Raw genomic sequence first — 16,147 nt, 5'->3', positions numbered from 1 at the left:
TAGTGGCTGTATCAATTTACATTCCCACCAGCAGTGCAAGAGGGTTCCCTTTTCTCCACACCCTCTCCAGCATTTATTGTTTCTAGATTTTTTGATGATGGCCATTCTGACCCGTGTGAGATATCTCCTTTACACTCTTAAAAATTATTGAGGATCCCAAAGAGCTTGTGTTTATCTACTAATATATATTAATATTAACTGTATTAAAACACTGAGGAATTTTTGAAGTATGTATTTATAAATTAATTTTTAAAATTATGATGATACAACCATAACACTAACATACATAAGATTTTTATGAAAAAATAACATTTTCCAAAATGTAAAAAATTGAATAAGAGTGGCATTGTTTTATATCTTTGGCAAATCTCTTTAATGTCTGGCTTGGGACTTCCCTGGCGGTCCAGTGGTTAGGACTCCGCGCTCTCACTGCCAAGAGCCCGGGTTCAGTCCCTGGTCGGGGTACTAAGACCTGCAAGGCATAGCGATAAATGAAATGAAATGAAGTGAAATAAAAATGTCTGGCTAATAGAACAGTCTCACAGATTTTCATATCTGCTTCTGCACTCAATCTGTTGTGATATCGGATGTCAGGAGAGAACAAGAATTTTAAAAGGCGAATAACATCTTAGTATTATTATGAAAATAGTTTTTACCTCACTGACCCCATGCAAGGGCTTAGGGACTGCCAGGGGCCACCAGACCGTAATTTGAGAACCACTGTTCTAAGCTTCTCTTCTTCTCCACTCTAAATGCTGGTGGGCTGGATCTTGGGCCTGTTCCGTTGCAGCAGCCCGCTAAAGGGCCTCTTGGTCTAGTTTATCCTCTACACAATTATCAAATTATCCCCTTAAATCATATATCTGAATATATTAAAAGGCTTCTGTGGCTCTTGGCTGCCTATTGAACACAGTTCAAATACCTGCTCACTGTGGTGCATGAGGCTTTTCACAGTCTGGTCCCAGTCTGTCTTGCCAGCTCTTCCCCCATATACCTGGGCTTCTTCCCACACCAGATAATGGGTTCTTTCCTGAACACACTGCACTCATAGATCTCAGGATCTCTGTGCCTTTGCTAATCCCAGGCCCTTCTCTGAACCAGCCTTACTCTCTGTTCTCTTGGAGAACTCACATATTCTTTATTGTGTCACCTGTGAAGCCTTTCCTGATTTCCCTCTTCTGCTCTTGTCATCCCCGGAGGAATTAACCACCTTTACTTCTTGCTGTCACAATTCCACATTCACGTCAGCATTTTATCATTTTAACTTTTGTTACATTCTATTATAGTTCATTATTTACACATCTGTTAGTCCTTGATGTCCTATCGTATTTATTTTTATGCAGTGTAAGTGCTGAGTACTTTCCATAAGTTTTCTTGTTTAATCCTAACAACAGTCAAGTAAGTACTTTACTATCCTCATTTTGCAGATAAGGAAGCTGAGATTTGGAGAACTTTTAAAAACTTGCCTAAGTTTATACAGTTTAATGAGTGATGGAGTCAGGATTTGAACCCAGGCATCTAACTACAGAGCCTGTAATCTCAACTTCTTTGATGAGTGAAACAGTGAATAGAAATAAATAAAAAGGAATGGTACTTGCTTTAAAGAAGCTTTTTATCTAATTGTGCTATATTATAATGTGCAGATTATATGTGCTGATGGAAATTCGAGAAAGGAACTAAGAAAAGTAGGGCATTAAGAGTTGAAATGGCAAGCCCAGCCAGTAATATAGCTCACTTTGGGACCCAGGGTTCCAAACTCCCAATTCAGAGGCCTGGGTTTTGCCTGGCAAAGCTGACAAGTGCCCATCCAGTAAACAAACTTTGGTTTCCCAACCAAGGCCAACCTTAGTAACTGATGTTGAAACAGTATAGGACAAATAAGGAAAAGAAATAAAATAGACACAATCAATGATCCTTTCAAAACAGGTTTTTATTAAGCAGTTGTTAAAAGTGATACTGCATTTTCCTAGTAGCCTGGTCTTTGGAGTTTTCTGGTTTATTTTCAAAAGGAGTTGGCACTGCTTGGCACAATCCAAAATCAGTTTTTGTTTTGACAGTGTTTTTAGATCTGTCTTTTCTCTCTAAACATCTTGGTGTCATTTCTATTACAGTTTATGCTGAAGGAATTTGAAGCACGTAGGCAACAGCATGAGCAGCTGAACGAGGCAGCTCAGGGCATCCTAACAGGCCCTGGAGATGTCTCTCCTTCCACCAGCCAAGTACAGAAGGAGCTCCAGAGCATCAATCAGAAGTGGATTGAGCTGACTGACAAACTTAATTCCCGTTCCAGCCAAATTGACCAGGCTATTGTCAAAAGCACCCAGTACCAGGAACTGCTCCAGGACTTGTCAGAGAAAGTGAAGGCAGTCAGACAGCGACTGAGTGGCCAGTCGGCCATCAGCACCCAACCTGAGGCTGTAAAGCAGCAGTTGGAGGAGACCAGTGAGATTCGATCTGACGTGGAGCAGTTAGACCATAAGATTAAGGAGGCGCAGACACTCTGTGATGAACTTTCAGTGCTCATTGGAGAGCAGTACCTCAAGGATGAACTGAAGAAGCGTTTGGAGACTGTTGCCCTGCCTCTCCAAGGTTTAGAAGACCTTGCAGGTGAGGAATACACTGCTGCCATTATTAGTGGCAAGCCAAAAGGAGGAGTGGATTAGTGGTCCCAAGAATCTAGGGCGACCCTTAAGTAGCTTTTGGACTCAGAATAGTGTTACTCTATCCCTTTGTCCACCTACAGTGAGGACTGCCGTGGTCATTAAACATTCATTGGGCACTAGCAATATGTGAAGCTTTACACACCATAATCTAAGAGATAAGAACACTAATATAAGTCTAGCCAGCAGGTAGAGATTCATAGAGGTACTTACAGGTGGAGTTACACACATACTTTCACTGATACTCACTTATTTTCTTCATACTGTATGTGTACGCGCACACACATATACCATATATACAAAATTAGAACATGTTCTAGACTTTTTAGGATGGCCTTATACAAGAAAAAATTTGTCATTAATTTGTTGCCTCTTTTTCTAGAAACATTTATGGCTTTTTACCAGCTTAGAAGTTAAAAGTTTACTTCTGTTACTCAGATCACCTTACAAGGTTGATGTGAGAGTTAAATAGGATATAGTATATGAAAGAGCCTTGCTATGTGCTTCTTTTATGGTAGACCCTCAATTAGCATTAGTTTCCTTTTCCGAAGATTAGACCATGTACTCTCAGCAAACATTTTAAATGCCATGTTCAGACTTGATGATTTAAATTTGATTTTCTCATTTCAGCTGATCGCATGAACAGACTCCAGGCAGCTCTTGCCAGCACCCAGCAGTTCCAGCAAATGTTTGATGAGCTGAGAACCTGGTTGGATGACAAACAAAGCCAGCAAGCAAAAAACCGCCCAATTTCTGCAAAATTAGAGCGGCTACAGTCTCAGCTACAGGAGAATGAAGAGTTTCAGAAGAACCTTAACCAACACAGTGGTTCCTATGAGGTGATTGTGGCAGAAGGAGAATCTCTGCTTCTTTCTGTACCTCCTGGAGAAGAGAAGAAAACTTTACAAAACCAGCTCTTTGAGCTCAAAAGCCATTGGGAAGAGCTTAGTAAAAAAACTGCAGACAGACAGTCCAGGCTCAAGGACTGTCTGCAGAAAGCTCAGAAATATCAGTGGCACGTGGAGGATCTCGTGCCATGGATAGAAGATTGTAAGGTCAAGATGTCTGACTTGCGGGTCACTCTGGATCCAGTGCAGCTGGAGTCCAGTCTCCTGAGATCAAAGGCTATGCTGAGTGAGGTGGAAAAGCGCCGCTCCCTGCTAGAAATCGTGAACAGCGCTGCTGACATTCTGATCAACTCTTCAGAAACAGATGAGGATGACATCCGGGATGAGAAGGCTGGGATCAACCAGAACATGGATTCCATTACAGAAGAGCTACAGGCCAAAACAGGGTCCCTTGAAGAAATGACTCAGAGGCTCAAGGAGTTCCAGGAAAGCTTTAAGAATATTGAAAAGAAAGTTGAAGGGGCCAAACACCAACTTGAGATCTTTGATGCTCTTGGCTCTCAAGCCTGCAGCAACAAGAACCTGGAGAAGCTAAGAGCCCAACAGGAAGTGCTGCAGACCCTGGAGCCACAGGTGGACTATCTGAGGAACTTCACTCGGGGCCTGGTAGAAGATGCCCCGGACGGATCTGATGCTTCCCAACTTCTGCATCAAGCTGAGGTCACCCAGCAGGAGTTCCTAGAAGTGAAGCAAAGAGTGAACAGTGGTTGCATGGCAATGGAAAACAAGCTGGAGGGCATTGGCCAGTTTCACTGCCGAGTCCGAGAAATGTTTTCTCAGCTGGCAGACCTGGACGATGAGCTCGATGGCATGGGTGCTATCGGCAGAGACACTGATAGCCTCCAGTCCCAGATCGAGGATGTACGGCTGTTCCTTAACAAAATCCAAGCCCTCAAGTTAGACATAGAAGCCTCCGAAGCAGAGTGCCGACAAATGCTGGAGGAAGAAGGGACTCTGGACTTGTTAGGACTCAAGAGGGAACTAGAAGCCCTGAGCAAACAGTGTGGCAAACTGATGGAGAGGAGTAAAGCTCGGCAGGAGCAGCTGGAGCTGACCCTGGGCCGGGTCGAGGACTTCTATCGGAAGCTGAAAGCCCTCAATGACATGACCACAGCGGCAGAGGAGGGGGAGGCGCTCCAGTGGGTAGTGGGGACCGAGGTGGATGTCATCAACCAACAATTAGCAGATTTTAAAGTAAGTCTTACCCTTGTTTTTTAATCTTTTTCTGTCTAATATGTGTATTTCTTTTCTTGTGACTTGGAGACCGATTGAGTACACATCTTAACTTCTGTCCCTGGTTTCATTATTCTCACTTCCATCACCACCATAGCACACAGTTTGGAGACTAGACAGTCTCTTGGACTTCTGGGAAACTGGTTTGAACATTTTTCTATTGTAATTTATTTTAATGTTTATAACCAATTAAGGGTATAGAAAGAAATGTCCAAACCTTATTTCTTACTCTAAGAATCTTCTCTTATGATTTCTTGAGATTTCAAATTAACCAATTTTGTAACAGTAGTGAATGTTTGTTGAGGGCCCTGTTGTTCATATCGAGGTATGAGAATCCATGAGATAAACATGGGCTCATCTTGCTAAAGTGTGGATTTTTTCACAGATTTTGAGGGAAAATTATTGATGTATTATGAGACAAAATGAAAAATTCTCATGAATTATTAAGACGAAACATGACACTTCAAAGAAATTTTCCACTTGTAGCAAGTAGTGCTTAAGGCTACACCTTAGACTCCTCAAGAGCACAAGTTCTCTGCCCGTACGAGAGTTTGAGAAGCACTGCCTTAACTGCAAAAATATTTTGATTCTTTGCCTGAGTCAGAATTTCCAGTCCTGAGATTTTGTGAGTCTATGTTAGAACAGCTGGGAAGATGAGAGGAGTTGACTCAAAAGCGCAAATTTACCAGGTCTGGGTTTGGAACCCAGGGCTGTCTGCTGGGTCTTGGCTCTCACTGCATGAGCCTTTCACCCCAAGACTTACCTAAAAGCGCCTCGCTTCCCTACTGGAGGCCTGTTTGCTTGCTCTTTCCTTCTTGGTGCCTGGAGTAGATTTGGAAAGGATACCTTACTTCCATCACCAGTGGTGATTGTTCCTACTTACACAGTAACACTCTGCCATCAGAGTTAATCTGTTCTCTCAGAGTCCCTGCCTGTTAGGATTCTTCCTATTAAAAACATGGATGGAAAGGTGGTGTTGACGCCAGGTCAGAGCCACGTGGTCCCGAAAAAGATCACAAATTTGTAGACAGGATCCAGATGCAGAAAGGTGGCTGTTTCAGAAGGGCCCTCTAGCTTGGGGGATGTTTAGCACACTGAGGTGAGACATTGGCTGAAGACCCCCTTACAGTGCAATGTGGAGCAACACACGTCGTCGTATTTGGGATTCTTGAGGCCCTGGGTGAGGAAAGGGAAGGAGAGAAGGTTCAAAGCCATGAGCCCACATGTTATCCTCTGGGAAATGCCCACACCTAATCCAGTGGCTGGGTGGCCTTTTCTGCTTCACCACGTGGGCTTCTCTTCCCTCTTCCATTGTAAGCCCCTCAAAAGGAGAGGCTCTGCTACAGGCATGCTTCATTTATCTGATTTACTTGGATCTGGGTTACTTAGAATCAACTGTCTAACCAACTAAATGAGTTTTTTAGAAAATTGAAGCTTATCCCTTGAGGCCCAGAGTAGTTTTATCAAACTAGATTCTGGTTTATATGGAATTATTTTAACTTATATTTGCCTCATTTTCCTAAACATTATATTGTGTGTAAGTTTTTATGAGTTCAGGTTAACATTACTAAACAGATTATACTGTTCTCTACTATGGTGAGGCTGCTTTGTACTAAATGTTCTTAAATTACCATGCAGTTTGAGTTCTGTATTGAAGTCCTTGTTTAGGGCCTCTAATTGCTGTACTGGTTGGGTTGGATGTATGTGTATGTGTATGTATACATGGGGGGATGTGGTTTCTGCCTTTTCCCCCATTACCCTGATATCAGGCATTCTTTCTCACTGCTTTACTTTTCACTGCTGTCACTGAGTCTGCCTTGAGCAGTCTGTCCCTTCCTTCCGATCTTCAGTGAGCTAGAAAACAAACTAAACAAGCCTGTTAAAATTGTATTAAATATGACCTAGGATATAAAAAAGAATCCACAGGCAGGCATATATAGTGTTTGGATTTGAGGACAAGTGATTGTTTCCTTTTCATTTAATCCTTGGTTTCTAGAGACATTCTGAATTTTGATGCTGCTGAAAGCTTTTGAGAAATTATTAGACATTCCCGTATTTTATTTGTATCCTAGTATGTAGCCCAGCAGCGCTCAGGGTTCAGTAGCTGCTTAGTTGCTTGGGATAACAGACTTGTTTTGCTGCTTTCTAAGAAGAAGCCTCCCACCACCAATACTGTGGATATGGCGGCTGGGGCCAATGTGTTTATCTGCAGGGAGCTGGTGGCGACCAGGCAAGATGAGAAGATGAGTGCGAGAAGGAGGGTGGTGAAGTTGGGCGCCCGTGTGTACCCTCCTCCAGCTGGGGGTGCAAATCGGAAGCCTGGTTCCACAGGTCCGCCTTGTAAAGTCAAGGGCTTTGGGAAGAGTTTTTGCCTCCTCCCAGCAAAGGTTTTGAGGCAGGAGGGGAGGAACACAGTACTGGCTTAGCTCATGCTGAGCTGACGTGAAGTGAAAACAATGAGAAGGGAAAAGCTCTGTGTGTCAGTTCACAGTTCCCTAGAGGCTGAGCCAAGGGAAGGTCTTTTTGGACCCATTCTGAAGACTGAGTCATTTTCATGATCTGAGCGTTGAGTTCCTGGGTTAATGTGCTGAGTAGTCCAGCGATAGATTAGTCTCCCCTCACACCAGCAGCAGACCAGATGCATACAGTGTGACTCTGCTTTCAGATTCAAATTGTTTTTAATAGAAAAAACAGAGATGAAGGTACGTATTAAAAAAACAGTGTTCGCTTTAAGTTTTCAACTCTTGTCTTTTTACTATGGGATCACGCTCTCAGCACAGAATCTGCTGTAGAGAAGAGGGTATGAATCTGTGAGACGGAAATGTGGGCTGTGCTTTGACCTAGCTGACTCCACTGGGGATGGTCAGAATAGACAAATGAGTCAGCTCTGTGGAGAACCCCAGGCGTACTTGGGACTGTGCAACCATGCTGAAAAATGCTAGGAAAGGCAGTTAGCCTCTGGGAAAAGTTATTTCCTTCTTAAATGAATGTGAAAAACTGAAAGTCATTATTCCTAGTAAAGACTTTTCCCTCGATTGCTTTTAAATAATTGATAGAATCTGGACAGCCAGCGAGGACCTATCAGATGGGAATGGAAGAGAGTCCTTTCCCACTAAACAGGCAAAAACCTCAAACCTCCTGAGTTAGGCGCTCTACTGGGCTCTGCTGTCTGTTGGAAGTAGAAAGGACGAAGCCATTCCAGAAATCACGAAAGAGAATATTGAGCATGTTTGCAGAAAACTGGAAGGAAAAGACTTTGGCTAACCTCTTCAGGAAATTCTGTTTTCCTGAACAAGAGTCTCTGATTAGTGAGGAAAAGGAACTGTATATGTGTAACTAGAGTATAACAAGAAAGGAGGGACCTTTATTTCACTGAAACTTAAGTCAAAGAATTCCCCCAGGGTGACCTTCCTAGGAAGGGAAGAGAAAGACTCCAGATTTGGAGAAGAAATCTGTAAGTCTGATGATAACAAGAAGCTTTCCTCATTTTGAAATTCCCTATGTAGGTTTTGTAATCAAGAATTGAGATCATTCTGAGTCTTACACCAGCCCCTCCCTTGCACCCCCCTCAGGAACCACGCCCCTCTCAGTCAGGACGTGTGGAGGTTTGGGGTTTGGTGGGCTATAGGTAAGGCAGCAGGCTTTCTTAGGACTGTTCTCAGTCCTGATTCAGTCTGAGTAGAGCCCAGGGTCAGGGACTGCATACACTTGCAGCTTCTGTCTGGGGACCTCTATCCTGCTATGAAGCCAGAACAAGAAAGCCCCATAAACCTGTTCGTCTGATTTTTTGGCCTCATGGAAAGCAAGCATAAGCTTCACTGTGAGCACATGTGAAAACTCTTGGAGGACAGGGCCTGCCATGGAGCTGAGAGACTGCCAATTTGCGCAATGATAGATATTCACTCCTTACTTTCAAATAATTACAAAGACAGTAAAGTATCAGCTCATCTGCTTCTTTGCCAGTTAGATTTACCAGAGAAGAAAGCAAGTGAGGTTAGCGTTATCTACCTGCCCTTGGAGAGAAAGGAAATCACACTTGGTGTGACCTGTCTGTCACCGGAGGTTTAGGTATCTCCAGCTTTATAGCAGTCAAGATAAGATGAGTAGACCCTCACCACCCCTGCCTGCCCTGCCTTTTGCTGACCCTTGGCCTGCCTTGGTTTTTTCCTTCTTCCTTAAACAAGGCTACTCCAGTAGGAACTACTGGGGTCCAAGGAATTAAGACGAATGCCCTACAACAGGGTTTCTCAACTTGAGCACTCCTGATATTTTGGGCTGGATGATTCTTTGTTGTGGGCAGCTGTCCGGTGCATTGTAGGATGTTAGGCAGCATCCCTGATCTTTGCCCACTAGATGCCAGTAGCAACCTTTCCCCAGTGTGACAGCCAAAAATGCCTCTAGACATTGCCAGATGTCCCCTGGAAAGAAAAATTTTCCCTCAGTTGAGAACCATTGCCCTAGATAGGAGAAAATTGCCACCTGTATGTGGGAAATTTAGGACTCAGTTGGAAAAGGTGCTCGTTAAGATAAATATTGACGTGGCAAGCTACCTTCTGGTAATCTGATTACGACTGTGTAGTTAGCAACACCCTTAGGCTGGGCCCTGGATTCTTTATTTTTGCTGGTGCTGATCTGTGTTTGGTTAAAAAAATCTCGTCACTTTTCCTGGCATCTGCGGTTTCTTTTGCGTAGAGTGGTTGTTGCAGGTGTTCAGCTGATGGAGCATTTCTATGGAGAAGAGGAACTTCCTTTGTGGAAATACTTGAGGGAGCTTCCTTGCTCTGTGCCTTTAAGGGGAGACTACAGTCTGTTCTCAGCCCAGGAGCTCACAGTTCGCTGCTGATATTTATAACCCTTATGTGACCATCCCCCTCTGCACCTCCCTCCCCCTCCCCAAGAATTCCAATGCTCTGTAATAATCCTCTCCACCCACACCGTAGCAGCTGGGTGGGGAGAAGGTGAAGGAGCCTTTAAGACCCTTAAGTTTGCTTCATGTTGAACTTTTTCCAGCCCCATTTTAAAGTATTGCCATTAGTATTTTAAATATCAGCACCACAAGCAAAATCCCAAGATTGTAGCCATTACATCATCGTGAAGGAGCCTCACGCCTCCGTGAAGGTAGTAAAATCAAATGGAAGGGCGTCAAGAAAGTGTTGATGGATTTCACAAAAATCTGTCTGGAAAGTTTGATAGCAGAGGGAAGGTTTTAAAGCAAAAGCGAATATATCCTCAACCAGAAGGAAGGAGTGAGGAGTTTCTCTTTGAGTTTACTGAAATTCTTCACATGTAGTGTCAGCATGTAGCATTTGCAACCAAGATTGATCATCATGTGAAAGATGTGTGTCCAGAAAAACTAGAATTTATCCTGTGCAGAACTTGTGTTTATTGTTGAGTTTTGATTAGTGGACATGATTGAGATAAGCACAGACTTGCAGAACGGGGCTGTTTCTCGCTGTGTCTAGAATGCATGGTAAGTGGTCTCAGCCTTAGCCTAGTCCTGGGCACTTTCCAGCTAGCTGGCTGGCACACAAGCCATAAGTGGTGATTCTCTCGGAAGTACGATGAGTTGCTTTTAAGGGCATTTTGTTGTTAGAGGTGGTTGGTTTACCAGGAATAAAATCAGTCCCACAGGGAGTCAGGTCAGGTCAGGTCACTGCACCAAAGCATTACTGCACCAAAAGGCTGTCTCCTGCCAGACAGACTCTTCCCAAGTCTCAGCTGTCCTGGTTGGAAAAACCTAGCTATGGGGAGAATGTGCTCCCTCCCCACCTTCCTTATTACTTTGCCAGTGCCACTACCGAGTGCTTTTCAAATACCAGTCTCTGTTAGTGGCTGTGGAAGATTAATGGGATACACTTATCCCCTGGGCCTTCACAAGCTATTTTCCTACCACCAGTACTGTGATTTGAAATGTGGACCTTTCAGAACTTTGGCCACCCAGGGATGAGAATAAGTTCTGCAAGGTGTTGGTCCGTGGATCACTTTTTGGGGGTTAGGAGGAAGGGGCTCTGTATTCCTTTCAGTCCATCCTTACTGAGCACTTGCTCTGGGTCAGTCCTTGTGGTGAGAGCTGGGGTCTCAGATAGTCTCTAGTTAACAGTGCAGTAGGAGAAACAGGCACAAAGAGTTGCGGTGGTGGTGATATAGTGGTAAGAACAGTAAGAGAGACCTAAGTCTAAAGTAGCTCCGATCCTAACCCCCCCGTAAATCAGACATTTAAAATCCCAGTTGCAGGTAAGAAAACTGAGATTTGAAGATGTTAGAGTAACTTGTTCAAGCACAGAGCAAATAAATGTTAGAGCCGGGATTGGGAGGATCTGTTTGGCACCAAAGCTCGTGCTTGACCAGTGGCCCTCACTGGGGGTGGGAGGAGCAGTTTTGGCCCTTGGAGGACATTTGACAATGTCTAGAGACATTTTTTACTGTCACAACTGGGGAGGCTGCTACTGGCATCTAGTGGGTGCTGCTAAATTTCCTATAATACACAGGATAGCCCCTTACAATAAAGGGTTATTCAACCCACTTCTAGAAATATAGGGGGTTTTGATATTTTGCCCTTTTCAGTTTCCATAACAAGTAAGCGTTAACTGATGAAAATAGTCCCATTGCCCAGGGAAGCTTCGTGGTTTTCCTCCCTTTTTTCAAAATTTAGTTAAGAAACAGTGTTGGTTCTGAGAATGACTTGTACAGATCTGTTGGATCAAGTCAGGATCTTGGTGAACTAATTTGAGTCAGTGGCTAAAGAATTCTCTCCATGCTCGACCAGTCCCCACCCCACCCTGCCTGCCCCAAGGTTCCTGCTGTGGAAATCAATCAGCTGTGTATCTCAAGCTGCTTCCTGTAGGGTGTGTTATGGAATGGCATCAGCCCTGCACCAGCTGGGAGTACTGACCTCAGTGTGATTTTATCAGACTTTGTCTCTTTTGAGCCTTGCTATTTGGAACAAAAGATCCTCTGTTAGGAATGCAGAGAGCTAGTGTGATTGGACAGCTAGCGTGTATGCACATGGTTCCCACGGAAAAAACAGACATAAATTATGCTGTAGCCTTCTAAAACTTGGGCCTCCAAGATGGTTTTCCTTTAGCATCTGTCTGTATTCACCCTTCTTTCTGTGAGTGCTTATCCTTCCCCCAGATCAATGCAGGAGCCATCCGATCTGATGGATTAAGTGGTGGCATCCTGCAAAACTGGTCTGTATCTGTGCCTCCACTTTTTTGCTTCTCCAGTCTTAGAAACCACATTTTTGATCCGTACTATCTATCCCGTCATGTTTCCTATATAGACCATCCACTCCATCCACTTATCCCAAACACTCCTTATTCATTTTACCTATTTGATTTCTACTCATACCTGATCTCCTCAAAACCTTCTTGATCACGCCCCCCCCCCCCCGAGGCTAGCTCACTACTTCTCCCGTTCTCTTAAATCACTTAATATGTGTAACTCATTTGGCCTTCATCATCTACTGCCTAATTTCGGCGTTTAATGATTACATGCATTGTCCCATCCCTCATCTTAATATATCCATTTTTGTGTCTCTCAAAGTAGTTAGCATATGAGTATATGCATAGTTGGAGATTAGTGAATATTTGACTGATTGAGTGAATGCTCTTTATTTCTCATACGCCACGTGAGCTGTAGGATTCAAAATGCTGACTGTTCCGCAACACTTGAGGTAAATCCTTGTGTGTCCTGAGAAATTCTAATCCTAGCCTGGATTCCTCACCTCTACATCTTGCCTCTGGGCTCCCTTCCTTCTCTACTAGTTAGCATATGTTAAAGGAACACAGTTTCATTTCAGTATTAGCCTGAACAAAGTAAAACTAAGGAATTTACTACTTTAGATGCCCCTGAAGAAAGCCAGGTTCTGAAATACTGTCTTGTAGTTACCCATTACATTAGAGTCATTGTCATTTACTGAACCAGTTGACACCAAGAAGAATCTTCATACTTCGTTCAGCTTGGCGTAGTGAGAAAAACTGAATACGAGGTTGTGGCAGAAATCTTCAACTTTGAATTCTGGCTCTATCATTTACTAGCTGAGTGACCTTGGGGGAAATTACTTAACCTCTCTGTATAGTTGTTTCAACTATAAAATGTGAACAGTGGTAAATCCTACCTTTAGGGTTTTTATGAGAATTAAATGAAGTGTTGTAGATGAAAACCCTAGGCAGATATTAAGTGCTCAATAAATGATAATATTCTTTTAAGAAGTTTATCCAGACACACAAATTATAATATTATGAAATCTTTTTAATAAGAAAAGTTATTCCCTTGGTGCCTACAGCTTGATCATTCCCCAGAAGATTTGATCTAAGACCCAGCACCAGATTAAATTAGTTTATTTTCTTCTTGAAAAAATGGAAATGATGAAGATAAAGTAAATTAGTTTGATGACAGCAATGAAACAGGTGGATGGGCAAAGAGCCTTCCTGAGCAGTTTTTCTGGGGAACAAATGAAGAGCTCGTTTCCAGCCCTATACCAGCAATACATAGGCAGGTTTAGGTCATGACTCCTTATCACAGCTTTAAATATACTGTATGTACACATACATACATATACATGGTTATTAATTAATTTATTCATTCATTGATATCAGAATCCCACAGCCAGCAAGTTTCTCTGAGACCATTTTGACCTTGGCTTATGTGCTCTACAAATCAGTATTATTTTCAAATCATTAACCAGAATTAACCAGAAGCCATTACCAGCTCAGTGACTTCCCTAGTCACTCAGTTACCTAGCAGATCAGCTTTAATGATCTCAGGGTCCTTGGCCTAATTAGCTTTTAGCAGAGACCATGTTACCTTCCTCTGTTGCCATACAATGGCAACTACCAAGTCAGCATCTTTGAGAGAGACACCTCTTAATATTCATCAATCTTTAATTACAACATTAAGATGTGAGGGGGAAAAATACCAGCTTAATTTCAGAGGAAGCAGCTTAAAAACACAGATATAATTAATCTCTCTGCCAAGCACATATACCAGATCAAGATGTTTTACAGAAAAGCTTCCAGCAAATATATGTTTCTAGTATTTGGTTACGTGTATTTGTGAGCAAGGGAAGAAGAAGATAAGAATTCAAAGAAATTGAACCTGTCTTAGGTCTTCTCCAGCTTGAATTCATTGCATCCGTTCAAGTAAACCATTTAATATCTCTCTCATCTTGCAGTTCACTCCCAGAGGAAAGAGCTCTGATTTGGGTCTAATTCTTTAAATTCAAACCTAAGTTGTTTGTTTGTGATCAGTGATAAGAATTGCTTTAGTAACAAAATGAAAGTTTTCGAAAATCTCTTGACTCTGTATTACTTATTTTACCTCCTTTTCTAATATTGGAGAGAGGACCCCTACAGCAAGATTCCTTAGAGATTCAGCCCAGGGATATGTTTCATAGAAATAGCTAAGCACCTTTGTGAAGTTGCTACTTTGTGAAAGTTGTGAAGTCATGCCATCCTAGAATTGGAAAGGCTACTCTTGGTATTAAGTGAAAGCCCACATGGTCACTTTCTCAAGGAAGCCTCCCCTGAACCTCCAGACCACATCAGGGCCCTTGACAGATGCTCTCATAGCACTGTTTGCTTTTCCTTCAGAGTACTTATTGCAGTTGAATTAAAATGAATGTGTCTCCTCTACTAGAACGTAGGCTCCTGATCATGTCTTGCTCATCACTTTCTCCCTTAGTGTCTGGCATAGTTTAGGGCACATAGTAGATCCCAATAAATATTTGTTGAACAAATGAAAAGAATCAAGGCTACACCTTGTGGAATTACTTGCCTTAAGAGAATGGGAAGAGGAGCCCAAAGACACAAAAGAAGGACTGGCTAGAAAGGTACCATCAGTATAGCACAGTGTAATGGAAGCCAAAAGAAGAGTCGCAGTAAGGGAGGACCAATACTTACTTTCTCACCACTGCTTATCCTTAATCCCCTACAGTCTGACCCAGCCCCCATCACTGCACTGAAACCATTCTTGCCTTGTCTAACTCATTGTCTTCCTCATTCCTTGTGCACCATTTAACATCATATCTCCTTTCTTAAAACCCTCCTGTCCATTTACTTTCCTGACCTTGTGCTCTCCCCATTTTCTTCTCTGGCTGCTCTTCTGCTTTCTGTTTTGGTTTGTCTTTCTACCTCCCCAACATGTGGTGCCTGAAATCCCATCATCTGCCCTCTTCTCCCCTCTCTCCACACTCAGCCCCAGGATGTCCAACCCCTCACTGTTCTACAAGAGAAGGTTTCCACGTATCTATCTCTGCCCTGAACTTCAGTCTTTCTGGACACCTCCACGTGGGTAGCCTTTGAGTCCCTCACACTTAGTATGCTCCACATGGAATGTGCTGTCTCCTTCAGTATTTTCTCCCTCCCTGCTGCTGTTTTATAGTACTACTGTGCCTTCAGTCATCCAAGAGTAATATGACAGCCTTATTTTAAATTTATTTTTCCCCCTAACCTCTACCTTCTATCAGATCAGTTGTTGTAAACTCCAAATCATCTACCTCTGCAATTTCTTTACCACCCCCTTCCTCAGTTTCACGAGTCTGGGCTTTTGTTACCTGTTACCTAAACTGTGTAACCCTCCTATCTGATTGTTGCACCTTCCATCTTCCCCAGCTATGCTCTGTTCTATACATATTGATACCAGTGCAGTATCAGCAGACCTAGGCTCAAATCTTAAGAGCTTAGGTGTTTCATAGCTGTGTTCCTTTGGAAAAGTAAGTTTAGCACCCCAAGCGTCATTTGCAATTTAAGGATTTGGATTTTTTTAATGTAATAATATATATTAGATGGCAGTTGAATGAGCAGCCAGGCTCAAATTCTTAGGAAACTTTCCACACACCACTCAGTAACTCTCATGACCCCCTGGTAAGTTAAATAAGTAAGTCTTGGTGTAGTCATGGTGTTCTGAAACAGAAGTTCATGCTTGGCATTCAGGGGCCTTCGTGAACTGGCCTTGAGCTACTTACCATTCTGACCTTTCATTTTTCCCTTTGCATATATCCTATAACTTAAACCATGATAACCCTGAATTTGCTTCTTTAGGGTCCCTACCTCTTTAGGTTTCCTGCCTCTAGTCCTTCACTTAGAAATTCTTCTTTACTGTCTCTGTATATCCAGATCCTAATGAGTAAATGTGATTCCCTCCGTAATCCCCTGCTTTCCTTCCTCCCACTCTTCTGTTAGGCCTTTTCTCACTTAACAAAACCCTGTGCTTTTGTCATCACTACTGTCTTGGGGAGTGGCTAAAGAGGGATTAATACACTGTCTTTTGGAAAGTCTACAAGCAGGAAAGGGCTTACAGAGGTCATGAGAGTTCCTGAAGAGTGTGTGGAAAGTTTTCTCATGA

At 42.9% G+C, this 16,147-nt stretch overlaps 1 protein-coding gene across 9 annotated transcripts in view; it reads left to right on the top strand.

Annotated features, from left to right (window-relative positions):
- The window catches only part of MACF1 (microtubule actin crosslinking factor 1), a 246,318-nt gene that overhangs the window by 159,004 nt on the left and 71,167 nt on the right, over positions 1-16,147 (top strand). For all 9 annotated transcript variants that reach the window (XM_055082837.1, XM_055082833.1, XM_055082826.1 and 6 more), the window contains 2 exons: positions 2,112-2,607; positions 3,291-4,762. In XM_055082837.1, the coding sequence (XP_054938812.1) occupies positions 2,112-2,607; positions 3,291-4,762 (1,968 nt within the window). The remainder of the gene's footprint in view (positions 1-2,111; positions 2,608-3,290; positions 4,763-16,147) is intronic.

This window comes from Physeter macrocephalus, chromosome 3 (genome assembly GCF_002837175.3).
Source record: "Physeter macrocephalus isolate SW-GA chromosome 3, ASM283717v5, whole genome shotgun sequence".
Lineage (NCBI taxonomy): Eukaryota > Metazoa > Chordata > Mammalia > Artiodactyla > Physeteridae > Physeter > Physeter macrocephalus.
Note: the sequence above shows the minus strand (reverse complement) of the source record. Positions and strands in the feature narration are given on the sequence as shown.